This window comes from Loxodonta africana, chromosome 8 (assembly GCF_030014295.1).
Source record: "Loxodonta africana isolate mLoxAfr1 chromosome 8, mLoxAfr1.hap2, whole genome shotgun sequence".
NCBI lineage: Eukaryota > Metazoa > Chordata > Mammalia > Proboscidea > Elephantidae > Loxodonta > Loxodonta africana.
The window spans coordinates 27409320-27429201 of NC_087349.1; the positions used below are offsets into that span (position 1 = coordinate 27409320).

Consider the following 19882-nt stretch of genomic DNA (forward strand, 5'->3'; position numbering starts at 1 on the left):
GGGCAGAGAAAGAACTGAGAGCTGCTGACCTTCAGTTGACCACAGTGAAAAACCAGTAAGTTGGCGAGTGGTCTAGACTCCCTGAAGAACTCTGAAAAACTTCACAAATCCAGGGCATCCTGAGGAATACCCAAGAATATAAAGGCTGATAACTGGCTTAGTAATCACGTTTGCCTTTTAGGGTCACTGTGAGTCAGAATCATCTTAATGGCACACAACAATACCATCACCATGGGAATTTGTCAGTCAGTACATATCGATCATCTGCCACATGAGTGGCACTGTGCCAGATGTTATGGGATATTCAAAATAAGCACTGGCCCTGCTCCTCACCATAGGAGTTATAAACCCATCTGAATATACATATTCTGCCTTTAAGGAGCCCTAATGGTGCAGTAGTTAAGTGCTTGGCTGCTAACTGAAAGGTTGGTGGTTCAAATCTACCAGCTGCTCCGTGGGAGAAAGATGTGGCAGTCAGCTTCCTTTTAAAGATTACAGCCTTGGAAACCCTATGGGGCAGTTCTCCTCTGTCCTGTAGAGTGGCTAACAGTTGGAATCAACTCGACAGCAAAGGGTTTGTTTTGTTTTACCTTGAGCATACATTCCCAACCTAAGCAGATGAACTCTTACTCAGAAGATAAACCAAATACAATAGTTTGAGTGTCACTTAATCTAAAATGCTATTAGTTATGGGATATGTTAGACATTCTTTATTGCTGATTTGTACTTTTTGTTAACGATTCAATAACATGTATTAAGCATTAGCATACGTACAGCACCATGGTATAATAAATTCATAGACTAGTATAATTTCCATAAACTTTTAAATTAAAACATGCTTACATCGACGTAATTGGCATTGATGTAATCAGTCAGTTTGCCATCTTTTTCAGCAAGTTGTGCAAGTTTAACCCTGCTATGATCATCTGAAATTAAAAAAAAAAAAAAAGAGAGAAATCATTTCACTGTAGCAGACTACTTTTCAGCATAAAGGTCATTTTCACTTGCATAGTAATTTATCAAATGGAACTAAAATCAATGCAAAAATCATTTACTGTAATAGGCCTTTTGGGGCTACAGAGATGACAAAGATAAATATAACAAGAGTCTTTGCTGTCAAGAAGACTTCTAATGTCTTAAGTGAGAATAGGACATACACACAGGAAGTAATATACAGGAGTCAAGTTAGAGGTACAAAGTATTAGAGAGCTAGGCAGACAGAAATTGTATTAGGTTGAGATAATGATAAAAGTTTCCATAGAGGCTGAAACCTAAAATTGGCATCTTCGATGGATTTTCAAGGATGGGGTTGAGAACAGTGTTGCTACTCATGCAGAAGAGAGATGAGGGACTCGGAAAGCTAGGGAAGGATGGCAGCATATGTACTCTGAGCTGAGGAAGGAAGAAAAAGTAGAGAAGGCAGCAGAAGAGTCCCTAGGAAGGTTCTGTGAATGGTTACAACAAACAGCTCTTTCGACCCTCGAGGAAGAACTACTGAAAAGAGAGGGTGGAGAATAGTTGCCCAAGAAAAGAGGAAGTGGATCCTCCACTACCAATTAAAAAGGATGAAAACTAATATATTCATGGTAATTCAAATAAATTGGAATAAGGAATTAGGGATTAACTTCTCCAGGGAACCTATGTTTATTTGAAGGAGCTACATTAGTGTTACAAGAAAGAAAATTGGTAGTTTCACTGAGCAAACTGTGTATTTCAAGAATGATGAAGTAGGAGGTGGGACCAAGATGATAGAATACTCAGATGCTTCCACTAGTCCCTCTTACAACAAAGACCTGAAAAAACAAGTGAATCAATTATATATATGACAAGCTAGGAGCCCTGAACATCAAATGCAAAGTTAAGAAACTGGACTGAGTGGCAAGGGGAGGAAGAAAAGGTTCAGAAGTAGCGAGGAGTTGCTGGACCTGACTCAGCAGGAACCAGCAGCGCTCCTCAGCCCCGATTCCGTAGCATGATGTGGTGGGGCTGGCGGCAGCATTCGGGATGCAGTTACTTCAGTGAAAGAAGGCGAGCAAGTGGTGCAGCCCCGATCCTCGGGCGTGACCACAGCAGGGCTGGTGGTAGCATTTGGGACAGAGAGGAAGCAGCACAGAATCTACTAATACCTCCAGAATCAGCGAAAAACAGCGCTCTCAGCATAAGATAAGTGATTGCATCTAATTTACTGTGTGGATCTAATAGCTCTCCTTTTGAAAGAACTCTCTCCCATTTATCTGATCACTCCTCTCTCTGCCCTGAGTGGCTTCAGTGACAGTTGACTTCCCTGGGCCTGAGATAGGTCCTGCTGTGCACCCTGAGCCATTCTTCTGGCCTTGGAGAAGGAACAAATTAACAATGGGGGAAAAATAATCTGTCAGCTCCCCTAAACTGGGAACTTAGGGCAGAAGCAGCTCCTGTCCAGGCACAAGTGGCCCACAGACTTTGAATGCCTTTCACCCCTGCATGGACTCATGTGGCCCCATTTCAGCAGCGAGACCCTTGCAAGGGTGTATGTGCCTGGCATTTGACTTTAACTGTTTCAGCTATGTGATGAAGAGGCAGGTTTTTGACCTTTGACACTGTTCTGCCGATTAAGCATGGTCCTCACCTACATCAGGGGCCTGAGGACTAGTGGCTACATCCACACCATCTAGCCACCTGTGACAGGGGTCCAAGGATAAGTGCTGCCTCCAAGCCCTTACAGTTAAAAGGATTGGGTGCCTATGGTACAGCTGCAGATCCCATCCATCTGTGCACTCTAGAGAACAGAGACATGTCTTCCTCACAGACACCTGAGGGAAGATTGCCAGCCCTCTGCCTTACTCAGAGTGCAACCAGAAATGTAAGCATACACCAATCACCACTGTTCCTCTAAGACCATAGGTGAGAGGCTGCACCACACAGCTGGTGATAGACTACCTGGACACCTGAGCTGAATCCATACAAGATAAGTGAATGGACTCCTAGGCTCATATACCTGGTAAAAACTCTAGCCATCAGGTGACAGGATGTTAGAGCTTCAAAGGCTCCAATAATCCAGTTATCTCACTTGAGCAACCTATTTGGGTATTTCAAAACAAAACAAAGCAAGAAGCTAGGACACAGTAAGCAAACATAAAATACATTAATACAATAACTTATAGATGGCTCAGAGACAACAGTTGATATGAAATCACATAAAGAAGCAAGCCATGATTGCTTCAACAAACTCCCAAAACAAAGAATTAAGGAATCTTCTGGATGAAGATATATTCCTGGAATTCCCAGAGGTAGAAAGCAAAAGATTAATATACAGAACTCTTCAAGAGATCAGGAAGGAGACCAGGGAAAACCCAGAACAATCCAAGAAACATGCAGATAAAGCAGTGGAGGAAATTAAGAAGGTTATTCAAGAGCATAATGAAAAATTTAAGAGGCTACAAGAATGCATAGAGAGACAGCAGTCAAAAATCCAGAAGATAATAAAATTTCAGAATCAGACAACTCAATAGAAAGATGAGTAGAATTGAGGAAATGGAAGCCAGAATTAGTGAGAGTGAAGATAAAACACTTGGTACCAATATAGTTGAAGAAAAATCAGATAAAAGAATTAAAAAAAATGAAGAAACCCTAAGAATCATGTGGGACTCTATCAAGAGAAATAACCTACGAGTGATTGGAGTACCAGAAAAGGGAGGGAAAACAGAAAATACAGAGAATTGTTGAAGATCTGTTCACAGAAAACTTCCCTAATAGTGTTGAAGAGGAGAAGATATCTATCCAAGATGTTCATTGAACCCAATAGAAAGTAGGTCCCAAAAGAAAGTCACCAAAACATATTATAATCAAACTTGCCAAAACCAAAGATAAAGAGAGAATTTTAAGAGCAGCTAGGGATAAACAAAAAGTCACCTACAAAGGAGATTCAATAAGAATAATCTCAGATGACTTGGCAGAAACCATGCAGGCAAGAAAGCAATGGGATGACATATATAAAGCCTTGGAGGAAAAAAATTGCCAGCCAAGAATCGTATATCCAGGAAACTGTCTCTTAAGTATGAAGGTGAAATTAGGACATTTCCAGATAAACAGATTAGGTAATTTGCAAAAACCAAACCAATTCCACAAGAAATACTAAAGGGTGTCCTCCGGTTAGAAAATCAATAACATCAGCTAACAACCCAAGACCAGAACACAGGACAGAGAAACCAGATGTCAACCCAGATAGGGAAATCACAAAAACAAATCAAGGTAAAAAAAATGCTCAAAACAGGGAAACAGAGACATCATTATGTAAAAGATGCCAACATTAAATCAATAAAGAGGGACTAAAAAATGTAGCCCTAGATCTTTCATATGGACAGGAAGTCAATGGGATATAGAGAGATAAAAGTTTGTTTTAAACTTAGAAACATAGGGGTAAATAATAAGGAACCACAAAGGAGACTACAATCCTGGCCCCAGCCCACTGCCGTCAAGTTGATTCTGACTCATAGTGACCCTATAGGACAGAATAGAACTGCCCCATAGACTTTCCAAGGAGCACCTGGCGGATTTGAACAGCCGACCTTTTGGTTAGTAGCCATAGCACTTAACCACTACGCCACCAGGGTTTCCCTAACAATCCTACACACCAAAATAAAATAAAAACATAAAGATTCAGCAAAAACAAAATCAACAACAATGAAAAAGAGGAAAACATAATTTATAAAGAAAAACTATTCAACACAAAAAATTAAGCGGAAAAAAGAAACTGTCAACACATATAAAAGGCATCAAAATGACTGCACTAAACTCATACTTATCCATAATTACACTGAATGTAAATGGACTAAATGCACCAATAAAGAGACAGACAGTGGCAGAATGGATAAAAAAACATGATCTGTCTATATGCTGACTACAGGAGACACACCTTAGACTTAAAGACACAAACTAAAACTGAAAGGATGGAAAAAAAATATATCAAGCAAAAAATAATCAAAAAAGAACAGGAGTGGCAATATTAATCTCTGACAAAATAGACTTTAAAGTAAAATCTACCCCAAAGGATAAGGAAAGACACTATATAATGATTAAAGGATATCACCATATTAAATGACAGGGCCTCAAGATACATAAAACAAACTCTAACAGCACTGAAAAGTGAGATAGACAGCTCCACAATAATAGTAGGAGACTTCAACATGCCACTTTCAGTGAAGGACAGAACATCCAGAAAGAAGCTGAATAAAGACACGGAAGATCTGAATGCCAGAATCAACCAACTTGACCTCATAGACACATACAGAACACCCAACAGCAACCAAGTATACTTCCTTTTCCAACACATATGGAACATTCTCTAGAATAGACCACATATTAGGTAATAACGCAAGCCTTAACAGAATATAAAACATAGAAATATTACAAAGCATCTTCTCTGATCATAAAGCCATGAAATCAATAACAGAAAAAGCAGGGAAAAGAAACCAAACACATGGAAACTGAACAACACCTTGCTCAAAAACGACTAGATTATAGAAGAAATTAAGGACAGAATAAACAAATTCATAGAATCAAATGAGAATGAAAACACTTCCTAACAGAATCTTTGGGACACAGCTAAAGCAGTGCCCAGAGGTCAATTTATAGCAATAAATGCACACATCCAAAAAAAGGAAAGGGCCAAAATCAAAGAATTATCCCCACAACTTGAACAAATAGAAAGAGAGCAACAAAACAAACCCTCAGGCACCAGAAGAAAGCAAATAATAAAAATTAGAGCAGAATTAAATGAAATAGACAACAAAAAAATAATTGAAAGTTAACAAGATCAAAAGCTGGTTCTCTGAAAAGATTCATCAAAATTGATAAACCATTGGCCAGACAAAAGAAAAACAGAAGAGGATGCAAATAACTTGAATAAGAAATGAGATGGGTGATATCACAACAGAACCAACCAAAATTAAAAGAATCATATCAGATTACTATAAAAACTTGTATTCTAATAAATTAAAAAAACTAGAAGAAATGGACAAATTTCTAGAAAAAACCACCTACCTAAACTAACACAAACAGGAGTATAATAACTAAACAAACCCACAACAAAAGAAGAGATTGAAAAGGTAATTTAAAAACTCCCAACAAAAAAAGCCCTGGCCCTGATGGCTTCACTAGAGAATTCTGCCAAACTTTCAGAGAAGAGTTAACACCACTACTACTAAAGGTATTTCAGACCCTAGAGAAGGATGGAATACTCCCAAACTCATTCTATGAAGCCAGCATTTCCCTGATACCAAAACCAGGTAAAGACACCACAAAAAAGAAAATTACAGACCTATTTCCCTCATGAACTTAGAAACAAAATTCCTCAACAAAATTCTAGCCAATAGAATTCAACAACATATCAAAAAAATAATTCACCATGAACAAGTGAGATTGGTACCAGGTATGCAGGGATGGTTCAACATTAGGAAAACAATCAGTGTAATCCATCACATAGATAAAACAAAAGACAAGAAACACAGGATCTTATCAATTGATGCAGAAAAGGCATTTTACAAAGGCCAACACCCATTCATGATAAAAACTCTCAGGGAAATAGGAATAGAAGGGAAATTCCTCAACATAATAAAGGGCATTTATACAAAGCCAACAGCCAACACCATCCTAAATGGAGAGAGTCTGAAAGCATTCGCCTTGAGAACGGGAACCAGACAAGGCTGCCCTTTACCACCACTCTTACTCAACATTGTGTTGGAGGTCCTAGCCAGAGCAATTAGGCTAGATAAAGAAATAAAGGGCATCCAGGTTGATAACGAAGAAGTAAAAGTATCTCTATTTGGAGATGACATGATCTTATACACAAAAAACCCTAAAAAATCATCAAGAAAACTACTGAAACTAATAGAAGAGCTCAGCAGAGTATTAGGATACAAGATAAATATACAAAAATCAGTTGGACTCCTTTACACCAACAAACAGAATGTCAAAGAGGAAATCACCAATTCAACACCATTTACAATAGCCCCCAAGAAGATAAAATGCTTAGGAATAAATCTAGGAAGAGACGTAAAAGACCTATACAAAGAAAACTACGAGAAACTACTGCAACAAACCAAAAGAGACCTACATAAATGGAAAAACATACCTTGCTCATGGATAGGAAGACTCAGCATTGTAAAAATGGCTATTCTACCCAAAGCAATCTATAGATACAATGCAATCCCGCTCCAAATACCATTACATTTTAAAATGAGATGGAGAAACAAATCAGCAACTTCATATGGAAGGGAAGGAGGCCCTGGATAAGTAAAGCATTACTGAAAAAGAACAAAGTGGAAGGCCTCACACTACCTGATTTTAGAACATATTATACTGCTACAGTAGTCAAAACAGCCTGGTACTGGTACAACAAGAGATACATAGACCAATGGAACAGAATTGAGAGTCCAGACATAAATCCATTCATAGATGAGCAGCTGGTATTTGACAAAGGCCCAAAGTCAGTTAAATGGGGAAAAAAAAGTCTCTTTAACAAATAGTGCTGGCATTAACTGGATATTCATCTGCAAAAGAATGAAACAAGACCCATACCTCACACCATGCACAAAAACTAACTCAAAATGGATCAAAGACCTAAATATAAAATCTAAAACAATAAAGATCATGGAAGAAAAAATAGGGACAATGCTAAGAGCATGGCATAAACAGTACACAAAACATTACTAACAATGCACAAACGCCAGAGGAGAAACTAGATAACTGGGAGCTCCTAAAAATCAAATACCTATGCTCATCCGAAGACTTCACCAAAAGAGTAAAAAGATTACCGACAGGCTGGGAAAAAATATTTGGCTGTGACAATTCCAATCAGCATCTGATCTCTAAAATCTACAGGACACTGCAAAAACTCAACAACAAAAAGACAAATAACCCAATTAAAAAATAAGCAAAAGATATGAACAGGCACTTCATCAAAAAGACGTTCGGGTGGCTAACAGATACATGAGGAAATGCTCACGATCATTAGCCATTAGAGAAATGCAAATCAAAACTACAATTAGATTCCATCTCACCCCAGCGAAGCTGGCATTAATCCAAAAAACACAAAACAATAAATGGTGGAGAGGTTGTGGAGAGACTGGAACACTTACACATTGCTGGTGCGAATGTAAAATGGTACAAGCACTTTGGTAATCGATTTGGCACTTCCTTAAAAAGCTAGAAATAGAACTACCATAGGATCCAACAATTCCACTCCTTGGAATATATCCTAGAGATATAAGAGCCTTCACATGAACAGCAATACGCATACCCATATTCATTGGAACACTGTTTATAACAGTAAAAAGATGGAAGCAATCAAAGTGCCCATAAACAGATGAATGGATAAATAAATTATGGTATATTCACACAATGGAATACGACGCAATGATAAAGAACAACGATGAATCTGTGAAACATCTCATAACATGCAAGAATCTAGAAGGCATTATGCTGAGTAAAATTAGTCAGTTGCAAAAGGACAAACACTATATGAGGCTACTATTATAAGAACTGAAGAGAAAGTTTAAACACAGAAGAAAATATTCTTTGATGGTTACGAGGGAGGGAGAAGGGTATTCGCTAATTAGATAGTTGACAAGAACTATTTTAGGTGAAGGGAAAGACAACACACAATACAGGAGAGGTCAGCACAACTGGACTAAACCAAAAGCAAAGTAGTTTCCTGAATACAACTGAACACTTCAAAGGCCAGAGTAGCTGGGATAGGGATTTGGGGACCACGGTTTCAGGGGACATCTAGGTCAGTCGGCATAACAAAATGTATTAAGAAAACATTCTGCATCCCACTTTGGTGAGAGGTGTCTGGGATCTTAAGCGCTAGCAAGAGGCCATCTAAGACACATCAATTGGTCTCAACCCACCTGGAGCAAAGGAGAACGAAGAACACCGAAGACATATAGTAAAGATGAACCCAAGAGACAGAAAGGGCCACATAAACCAGAGACTACATCAGCCTAAAAAGAAAAACTAGATGGTGCCCAGCTACCACCGATCACTGCCCTCACAAGGAACACAACAGAGAATTCCTGAAGGAGCAGGACAGCAATGGGATAATGCAGACCTCAAATTCTCATAAAAAGACCAGACTTAATGGTCTAACTGAGACTAGAAGGACCCCAGAGGTCATGGTCTCCAGACCTTCTGTTAGCCCAAGACAGGAACCATTCCCAAAGCCAACTCTTCAGACAGGGTTTGGACTGGAATATAAGACAGAAGATGATGCTGGTGAGGAGTGAGCTTCTTGGCTCAAGTAGACACGAGACTATATGGGCAGCTCCTGTTTGGAGGTGAGATGAGAAGGCAGAGGGGGACAGGAACTGGCTAAATGGATATGGGGAATACACAGGGGAAAGGAGGAATGTACTGTCTCGTTAGGGGGAGAGCAGCTAGGAGTACACAGCAAGGTGTGCATAACTTTTTTTGTATGAGAGACTGCCTTGATTTGTAACCTTTCACTTAAAGCACAATTAAAAAAAAAATGACGAAGTAAATACAGGCCAAACCATGACAAAGTTAAAGATAATTCTCGGATATTCATACTTCTACGACAGTAGCAGTCCACTTTGGTATAGGGTGTGTTCCAGAAATAGATGTACGGCAATGGAACGGGATACCAGGGCTGGGATACCAGGCAGTCCTAGGTCTGTATTTTGGCTCTAATATTTTTAGATAGGTGTTACTGAGTAAATTTTCCAGGTTGTTTTTACTTAACTCTAACATAGGACTGTTATTACCTATCTTGCCAGGTTGTTTCAGGGATTTAAAAAAAAAAAATGTATTTAAAGTGTTAGGCACGTAGTAAGAGTTCAACAAATGTTAATTTTCTTCCCTTTATTAACTATGTGGTAGGGAACCCTGGTGGCGTAGTGGTTAAGTGCTACGGCTGCTAACTAAAGGGTCGGCAGTTCGAATCCGCCAGGTGCTCCTCGGAAACTCTATGGGGCAGTTCTACCCTGTCCTGTAGTGTCGCTATGAGTCGGAATTCACTCGATGGCACTGGGTTTACTGGGAGGGAGGTTTAAATTTTAGCATGTGGAGGGAACAATCTAACAGCAATTTCACCCCGTCTAAGGAGCAAAAAAAAAAAAAAAATTTTTTTTTTTTTCTTAAGGAGCAAGTGAGTTTTTATGTGCAGTTAACGTACTTGTTTCTGTGGAGGAAGACAAACATGTAGCTGAGCCTCCTACTAAAAAAAAAGAAAAAAAAATTGGTGTAAGCCCTGTAGAAACAAAGGTGGCATCTGTGAAAACTATTTAAGAGAACCTGATAATAAAAGGGAGAAGCACGCAGCTGCATCAGCTTCTAGAAACTAGAATGCAATGAGAATCTTAATAACCAAGCTGATAATACCATATTCATCTGAAGCAAGAGGGGCCCACCGGGTAGATGAAGAAGAATATAAGTAGAAGTCTTAAGGGGAAAAAAGAAGAAAATGAAGATGAATTTCAAGAAAAGAAGAGGGAACAGATGTACACAGGAGGACGAGGTGCTTTAAGAAGGTGAAAGAAAGACAGCAATTTCATAGAAAAAAAGAAGTAAACGTGTATTAAATAAAACAGCCAGATAGCTGCTCTTTGAGAAGAAATGAGGGAGAACAGCCGAGAAAACAAAGGGAAAGAAGGAATGGAAAGAAGAAATGGAGAGAAGAAAGTCAACCAATTCTTTATAAGATCCCAGGAAGAATGGTAATAAAGGGAGGAGAAGAGTAAAAGAAAAAAGAGGAAGCATATTTAACTTGGTTAGCAAATTCACATAAAATTAGGTCAATCCTAAGTGAAAGTAAGATCATGAAATATAAATAAATAATGACAGAAGCCACAAGAATAGCTGTATAGTCCATGAGCTGGAGGAAAGCACTGGATTAAAATTTGACTTTGTTTTGTTTAAAAGAAACATATGTCAAGAACTGCAGAACATTTTTGTTTGAGTGATATAAGGCTATGTATTATCTAATCCAGGTCTTGTTCCCTGATACAAAGGTCATGGAACAGCTATGCTGAGGTCTCTGTCAGCTTCAGGTCACCATTTAAAGGCATAGTGGTGACAATGATGATAAAGTCAGAGCTGAGTTGAGCCTATACTTACAGGCAACGATATTAATATATCGGTTCTTGTGCTTGTTGTCTGGATGGTTGGAGCTGTCTGCTGTAATACCTAAATCAACAGTACAGCTCTGTACCTCCTGGAAAGAAATTGTAGGGATATCATTTTAATGCATATTCTTTCAAACACAGTGCCTTAAAATGTGGACGACAAAACAAACACAATAATCTATTTTAAAAAGTTTTTTTTTTTAATCTTATATCTACTTGTTTGCTAATAGATAATGCAGTGAAATAATGCCTTACCTGGTAAAACTCTTTCAGTGTCTAATGAGGGAATGAATGCCAAAAAAGTAAAGAAATCAAATTCCACAGCACACGACAAATGAGAAAAAAAAGCGTTCGTATTAGGTTTACAATGGAAAACTACGATCGTGCAATAAATACATTTGTCAAATACTAACAAAACAGAACGTTTCAAACAGTTGCATGCAAATCAAAGCATCTAACAACTTGGAACCTCACAATTACTTAAAAGAAAAAAGAAACACTTTTAAAACGAGATGGTGGTATAACACTAAGATGAGTTTTTAAAAAATGCAGATGAGAAAAACCACATATTTCATGATAAGTTTTGGCTTATTAGTTGAATTTACTAATTTCCAAATATAATTATATTTGACCCCTACAGCACTATCTGAAACTTTTTTTTTTTGAACAATTTTAAAGAGTAAACAGCTTCCTATTAGGTGGTTTGTAATAGGAGATGTACAGGTATCAAAATATTGAAAAAAAACTTCCAAAATTTTTATTATACCATGTCATTTTGAAATAAATTTTATGTATGGTTTTCTATGTATTTAATTAGTGGGCCTTTCTTTTGGTTTACACTTCAGTGGGTACGAAAAAAGTTATTTCTGCCAATTCTCTTTTACAATGAATTAAAGTCCCTTTTAGAGATGTTTTCTATCTAAACATATTAGTTTGGAATTTATAATTATTTATTGTTATGATAATACCATGAAATTATAAGATTATCTCTGGTAATGTATATAACCCCAAAATGCTTCTGATTCATCAGTAAATGGCTCAGTCTCTCTCCAAACATGCTTTTAAGGCCACTTTCCAACAAGTCATCTGACTTCAGACTTAATACATGACGACTTAATACATGAACCACTTAAAAGGTATAGAATTACTAGTTATTAAGCAGCTAATTATTAAGCTAATGAAAAATTTTCTTGTATTAGACTATGAGTTTGAAGAAAAAAACTAAGTAAAACTGTGAGGTTCTTTGATTAATTTAATTACTATGAACAGCTTAATAATATTCAAAGTTATTTTAGAGCTGTGAAAACCATGAATCTGTCTTTTGGGCACGTGCCGTTTGTGACTTTTAAATCATCTATTTTTACTTATGGTTTTTAATACTTGGAAGATTAGATGTGGTCACTATTTCAATTACAATTTTATTTGGTGTTAGCCTGATACTTCCTACAAGTTAACATGGCATCACCAGTAACAGCTCGCTTCTGGGAGGAAAAATGGTTCACTATTTTAAAGGTGTGATTCTTCATACTAGTCCACTTTACTTAGGGTTACTTCACACTGCTTTCTTGGTCAATGTAACTATGATTTAGATTTCTTTTAGGATTAAATGCATTGGTTTCTATTATTTTAAATTTGGTGGGAAAAAACCCAGCACACTTCTTTTCTTTTGATTTCTTAAAACTTCCAATCTCTGGCATTTTCCTTTTCTGAGCATATCCTGAAACCAAACCCACACCACGCCACAGTAGCTTACTGTCGCCACTCCTGGGTGGCAGCTGCTGTATAGTGGGCAAAGCAGACCACCGTCTGATCAGACTCAGTGCCCAATGTGCTCCAGAGAGGGGGGTCCACAGAGCACCTGGAGGGTAAGGGAGGCAAAAAGGCAAAGTGATGCTTCCTAGAGGGGAGCAGCCAGAGGGGAGGCTGAAGCTGGCTTGCCTGCTGGCAGGATAATGTAAAAGGCATGAGCTTTAGAATCACAGATGTGGGTTTGAATCCCAGCTCTGCTGCTATTTATCAGTTGTTAATTAATGTCCCTTAAGTTTGATTTGGGAGCCCTGGTGGTGCAGTGGTTAAGAGTTACAGCTGCTAATCAAAAGGTCGGTAGTTCAAATCCACCAGCCACTCCTTGGAAACCCTATGGGGCAGTTCTACTCTATACTACAGGGTCGCTATGAGTTGGAATTGACTTCATGGCAATGGGTTTGGTTTTTAAGTTTGATTTGAGGAGCCCCGGTGGCACAGTGGTTAAGAGATTGGCTTCTAACCAAAAGGCTGGCAGTTCAAATCCACCAGCTGCTCCCTGGAAACCCTAGGGGCAGTTTTATGGGGTTGCTATGAGACACAATCAACTGGAGAGCAATGGGGTTTTTTTTTTTTTTTTTTTTGGTGGCACAGTAGTTAAGTGCTTCGCTGCTAATGAAAATGTCGGTGGTTTGAACCCGCCAGCCGCTTTACAGGAGAAAGATGTGGCGGTCTGCTTCTGTAAAGATTTACAGCCTTGGGAACCCTGTGGGGCAGTTCTACTCTGTCCTATAGGATCACTATGAGTCAGATTCGACTCAGTGGCAGTGGTTTTGGCTTTAGTTAAGTTTGATTTCAACAATAAGAACAGAAATTATAAATACCTCCCGCAGTTGGGTGAAAGTTGAATGTAGAAGCACAACGATTGGCAAATTATGGGGTGCTCACTTTGTTGTTGTTAGTTGCTGTTGAACCCATGTGTGCACAGTAGAACTGCTCCACTGGGCTCAAGACCATGACCTTTCCGAAGCAGATCACCAGGCCTGTCTTCCAAGGCCCCTCTGTGTGGGTTCGAAGTGTTGGGCTGGTAGTCGAGTGCTTAAACGTTTGTGCCACCCAGTGAGCCCTACGTGTGGTGCTCATTAATGGTAGCTTTTATTTTTTGTGGTTGTTATTGTTAAATCAGAGGAGCCCTGGTGGCGCGGTGGTTAAATGTTCAGCTGCTAACTGAAAGCTCAGTGGTTTGAATACGCCATCCACTCTGTAGAAGAAAGACGTGGCAGTCTGCTGCTGTAAAGATTATGGCCTTGAAAGCTTGTGGGGAAGTTCTACCCTGTCCTATAGGGTCACTATGAGTCAGAATCCACTCCGCAGCAACAGATGTGTTGTTTTTTTTTTTTTTTTTACTGTTAACTCTTGGCTATGACTCCCTATTTTAAAAAATCTGTTTAATTTTGATTATTAGTTCAGTAGGCTATGGCAATGTGCAGCAAATATCTCTACCCTTGATATCTAAGAATATTTTAACTGGATATTTCTGGAAAATTTTCACTGCTTATGAAGTTCAAATGTTTTCTTGGAAACGCATATTTTCTTGAGATGTGAGTTTACCTGGTGTAATAAAAAAGATTATCTAAATGCTTTTGTATTTATACTGGTATAATACAATTAAGGGTTTGTATGTATTTGGGCTGAAAACCATGAAATTTAGTAGTTTAGTATAATTTATATAATTTAGAAAATGAAAAAGAATCAGTGCTATTAAATCAGATAAAAAATGAATACTGTAGATCTGTATTTTATGGGTGAGAATTAACAGTGATGTTTTTACTTTTTTCACTAGTACAACTTGGCTTTGTACAATCAAAAACCAACTTTCTAAATTATATGACAATAAGCAACACATCTCCTAAGCACGTGAGCAATTATAGAACTAATGTTTTCTCTAGAAATGCAAGTGCTGTCAATGCCTGCAGGTCAAGAAACAGCCTACTGTTGCTTCTTTTAAATTTACTATTTCCTATATTATTTAAAGTAGACATACTGAAATCATACCTCAAATTCTTCAGTAAACCCACTACTTGCATGTAAGTCGGCAACATGCTTTGGAAACTGCTTTATTGGAATTGCTCCAACATCATCTAAGTGAATTAAATACAAATTGTATTAGAAAGGATGACAATTCAAAAGAAATGATGGTGCCTATCATTTATAAGGAAACCCTGGTGGTGCAGTGAATAAGAGCTATGGCTGCTAACCAAAAGGTCAGCGGTTCAAATTCACCAGGTGCTCCTTGGAAACTCCATGGGGCAGTTCTACTCTGTCCTATAGGGTCGCTATGAGTCAGAATGGAATCGACTGCACTGGGTTATTTTTTTGGGGGGGTTATCATTTATAAAGTACCTTCTTCTAAAACAACTTCAAAGTTGATCTCTTCCTATAATCCCGATTCTGAAGATCGTGAAGACCTGCACTTTAGAATCACTGCCTGAGACTGAATCATTGGTCAATGAAACATTAAGCAACAATTAACAATTTTTTCTAGATTTACTCTTACTCATAACCTGCATTTTAGAAATCTGATTTGACCAAGACTCTCTTTTCCATTCATACTCTAAAGAGAAAGGAAGTCACTTTGAATGTTAATTTAAAATACTACCAAAGCCTCATTTCTTATCAATGGAATGCAAACTTTTATGGATCACTTTCTTTCATGAATGGGAGCTGCATGTAAAATGCTGGGGAAAAAACGCGTAAATAACATTTTTAATTTTACCACGGAATAGGCATAATATACAGTCCGACTTCACTCTCATAAAATTGTACAGTTTAATGCCTTACAGTCAAATAGTCGGATGTTTACATTAAAAAGCATCTTTTCCTTTTCTCTACAAATAATAGAAAACATTCCTATGTGGAATATTCATTAAAGGTAATGTCAAAAACCTTTGGGACTTTTAATCTGTAAAATTTCAGGAATTCTAACTTGAAAATATGCTAGGTAAACAAAGTCATTTGAGCTGTTAATTATTGTGAAGGGGCCAAATTATTTTAACTGGCTCTGATTTTTTTTTTTTTCTCTCCCTGCAAAGGCATTCTCAGGTTAAACACATTACGAGTTCACAGTGTGCAACTTCACAAGCGGTTTCCCTGACAAGGGAACATCAAACACACTGCAGTAGAAACAGGTATTTACATCAACAGCTGTTCAGCATTTAGGCCATCTAATATTTTTAAGCTTCAGTTACCAAGAATTTGTTGATTAAAAAAAAAAAAAATAGAATCCATCTGTTCTTTCTCTTAGGTGAGTGGACGTGAATACTAAAACTGAATTAGCCACTCAAGCTTAAGAAACACTAGATAAAGGTGTAATTCCGCTTTCACACCTACGGGAGGATCTTGCCCAGAAGTAGCTCCTATAATTAAATACAAAAACAGAAATAATTTGTCACACCTAAATCATTAGTTCTTCCAGTAAATGTCTTCAAGCCCATTGATATTATCCCACAAGGCCAACCTCTGTTCACAAATAGGCTGACTACTCTTTATTTACAGTCAGGGATTATTTTGTAATTTCTTTTATTAACTGGACTGCAAGTAAGTGAAAGGAGCACCTTTTCATTTTTCGGATTTAACATGAAAGTGTGCATACTCAGGTGATCAGGAGTGAAACTTTGAGAGCTGAGCAGGTGACAGGAGGAGATGCCCTTGAAAAATGACAGCATCATTACTCTTCTCACATTCAAAATGGAGGATTTTGGGTTTCCTGGACAAGGTCTTGATTGTGGATTATTTTATTTGTTGCTAATAACAAACTATGTTGGACTCTGGAAAATACTGGAATTGATTTGCATACCCATGTTTATGGGGTGTGTAGAAGAAATATGTTTGAAAGTGAAGGGGATCAAAATGCAACAGATAACAGCTGAGAGTCTCAAAATTCTAAATATGCTAATTAGAAATGGTGCTCCACTAAAATGTACAGCACTTAATAAAAAGGTAGAAACACAGAACAGTGGTGGTCAAGAGCCATGGTTGATAAAAGAGCAAAGGTACTTCTAATTTCTATAACTTTTGAAAGCTCTCAGTTACTTGTTGTACTTTGATTTTCTTTGCTTTCAAACGTACCTCTTCCGCATACCCCGTAAGCAGGGGTATACAAATTCCAATATTACCTAAATAAACGCTTCTCTCTCTTTCTATCTCATTCTATCATGAGATTGCAGAAGATAACAGCATCTAGAACTTGGGTCTCTAGTAGTAATATGTAAATACAGACAATTTAAAAAGAGGCTGCTGTAAAATGACCACGTAGATGAATTTCTCCTTTTGTACTCCTTGGTTTGGTGATTCTAAATGTCCTTGTTTCATCCTATATCCTACAGTACTTTTTACTGTTAACTTATCAAATTTTGATAAGAATAGTCAATATTTTCCCATTCAGCCACTTAACATTTTGACTTTAAGTGTCTCAGTCAACCATTCATTCTTTGTGCTCATGTTTTTCTTCCACCACTACTCCCACTGTTTCATAGTTCTGTTTCTTTCCTAATGGAGTTAAGAAATCCTTTCTGACATAAACTCAGGTTACCAGAAAGGATCTGGACTTTATCCTTATTTTTGTTATTTTCTTCTATCCACACTGACTGCATTGATTTAGCATCATTCTTCTTGTTCATGTTTCCATTAATGTCTTAGACATCAGTGAAAGTCACCATGATTCTTAAGTAATTTATTACTGCTAAAAAAAAAAATTTTTTTTTTTTTATAAATCTTTGTGTCCTCTAACATAGTGTTCTCAAAGATTTGTAAGTTATTTAACAGTATCATCTGTATAGATAAGAATGTTCAAAATTAATGAGAACAGGGCAAAGTTGACATCTGATGTACTAAATATTTTGGGCAACATAAATATTTACTAACCTACGGTGTGGCCATTTGCAAAGCACCTCAATAAAAACAAACTCCAACATTGCTTTTCATTCACCATCTAACAGTTATTCACGGTTACATTTTAAGCTATTACCTGAAATTGGAAAGATAGGTGTCGGGGGTGTGGATATGACTCGAGGAGACGTACTGTCCTCTAGATAAAAGTGTGCAGTCTGGAAGCATTTCCTGGAGAGAAAAGAAAGCAATTTACACTACTAGCTGCCATGGATAATAAGACAATATCTAAGCTTCTTGAAAATTATGACAGAACTCTAAAGAATTAAAAAAAAAAACCCAGAAATCAACATCTATTTTAACAACAGAGAAGATTTTAAAGAATCATATGGACTCCAAATTGATCTCAGCTTCACCTGTACCAGAAGCAGAAGAGCGAGGAGATATCAGACATGCTGAAAGCAGAAATGACATCTGAAGTTCTAGTTGGTACCAAAAAATATTTTGCTGTGATAGGATCTACAATACCCTAGTTGTTTTTTCCATTGTGGCTGTATTCCGATGTGTCCTGCCACCTTGTACAGCACCAAAGTGCAAATGAAAGAATGTTCAAAGCTATTTTCACTCAACGTCCTTCTGGGCATATTCGGCTGCTAGCAAAAAGGCAGCAAGCTATGACTTTGCAGAGATGAAATTTCACAGTCGGAACATTTTGATGAAAAAAGAAAGTAGAACTTAAGCGAGGAAATAACAAGCATATAACCAATAACAGGGGTGATTTTCTTTCCAACAGATGCTAGCCTTGTCGATGAGGGTTTTGAGAATGAATACAACTGGAATCAATGATAACTAGGATCTGCAATGTCACCTGAATCTATCTGCATTCAGATAACAAGAGTAACAGCTGGTAAGAGCACACTACGAACTATTGAGAAGAACAAATAAGCAACTGCTGATACAAAGTAGAGGCAGTCCCTGGGTTATGAACAAGATCCATTCCTAACTGTGTCTTTAAGTCGAATTTGTAGGTAAGTCGAAACGGATGCATATAGTTCTTATTTAGCCTCACTTTAGTGCAAGAAAGGAACACTGGTGGCACAGTGGTTAAAGTGCTCAGCTGCTAACCAAAATGTCGGTGGCTGGAAGCCACCAGTTGCTCCGCAGGAGAAAGACGTGGCACTCTACTTTTACAAATATTTACAGCCCTGGAAGCCCTACAGGGCAGTTCTACCCTGTCCTATAGGCTTCCTGTGAGTCGGAATCAACTCCACAGCAGTGTTTTGTTTTTTTTCCTGGTTAGTGTAAGAAAATGCTTGAAGGCTTTTCAATGATTTAAAAGCTGCGAGTGTGGCCAGTGAAGCTGACTGTGTTGAGGAATTAGTTGTGAGTAGGGGTTGGTTCAGTTTTTTCAAAGTGAGGGCAAATTTACATAAAATTAAAGGGCAAATACAAATCGTCTCTAAATCCGAGGTTTATAACCCAAGGGCAGCCTGTGATGTGAACCATCCTTAATTTAAAACATTTAGATAATCAGACCTGCTACTGACACTCTTTGATGTGGGTCACATAATTTATTTGACGTCCTGTTCAGGAGTGCTTACGTTTAAAGAGAAATATTTGAGTGAAAATGCCAATATTTTCCACTGAAAAGCTTCGAGCTACAAGGTATTTTCCCTAACGAGCTTTAACATTCCACTTGGTCTTAAATGGTAACACGCCTAAACTGTGATATTTTTCAATACATCAGTTCCCTGCATAATATTATGCAATGGGTTCCTACTGCAGTTAGAATGACATTCAATTATTTCGGCAAAGCCTGTAAGGCCTTGTGAGGCTCCTGTCTGTCCGCAGCCTCATCTTCTACAGCTCTCTCTCTCCTCTGCAGGGCTCCAGCCACACAGATCCTCTCTCTTTTCCTTGTTTTGGGGGCTTTGCTCTTGCCATTCCCTCTGCCTGCCTGTCTGCCATCATCTGTCTCCCTCTGAGGGTCTTTCCCTGACCACGCTAGCTAAAAGTTTCTGTCCTCCCACCAAGACACTATTTTGTGCTCTTTTATTTGCTTGTGGTGTTTTTCACCGAATACTATTTCACTATATTAATACTAATTACATATTTGCTTATTTGTCTCA

At 38.0% G+C, this 19882-nt stretch overlaps 1 protein-coding gene across 1 annotated transcript in view; it reads right to left on the reverse strand.

The window, feature by feature from the left end:
- The window catches only part of PTPRZ1 (protein tyrosine phosphatase receptor type Z1), a 168174-nt gene that overhangs the window by 18716 nt on the left and 129576 nt on the right, over positions 1-19882 (reverse strand). The window contains exons 14-18 of the mRNA XM_023544662.2: positions 17893-17984; positions 14922-15007; positions 11379-11399; positions 11116-11212; positions 844-926 (exon numbers count right to left, since the gene is read on the reverse strand). Coding sequence (XP_023400430.2) covers positions 844-926; positions 11116-11212; positions 11379-11399; positions 14922-15007; positions 17893-17984 — 379 coding nt within the window. The remainder of the gene's footprint in view (positions 1-843; positions 927-11115; positions 11213-11378; positions 11400-14921; positions 15008-17892; positions 17985-19882) is intronic.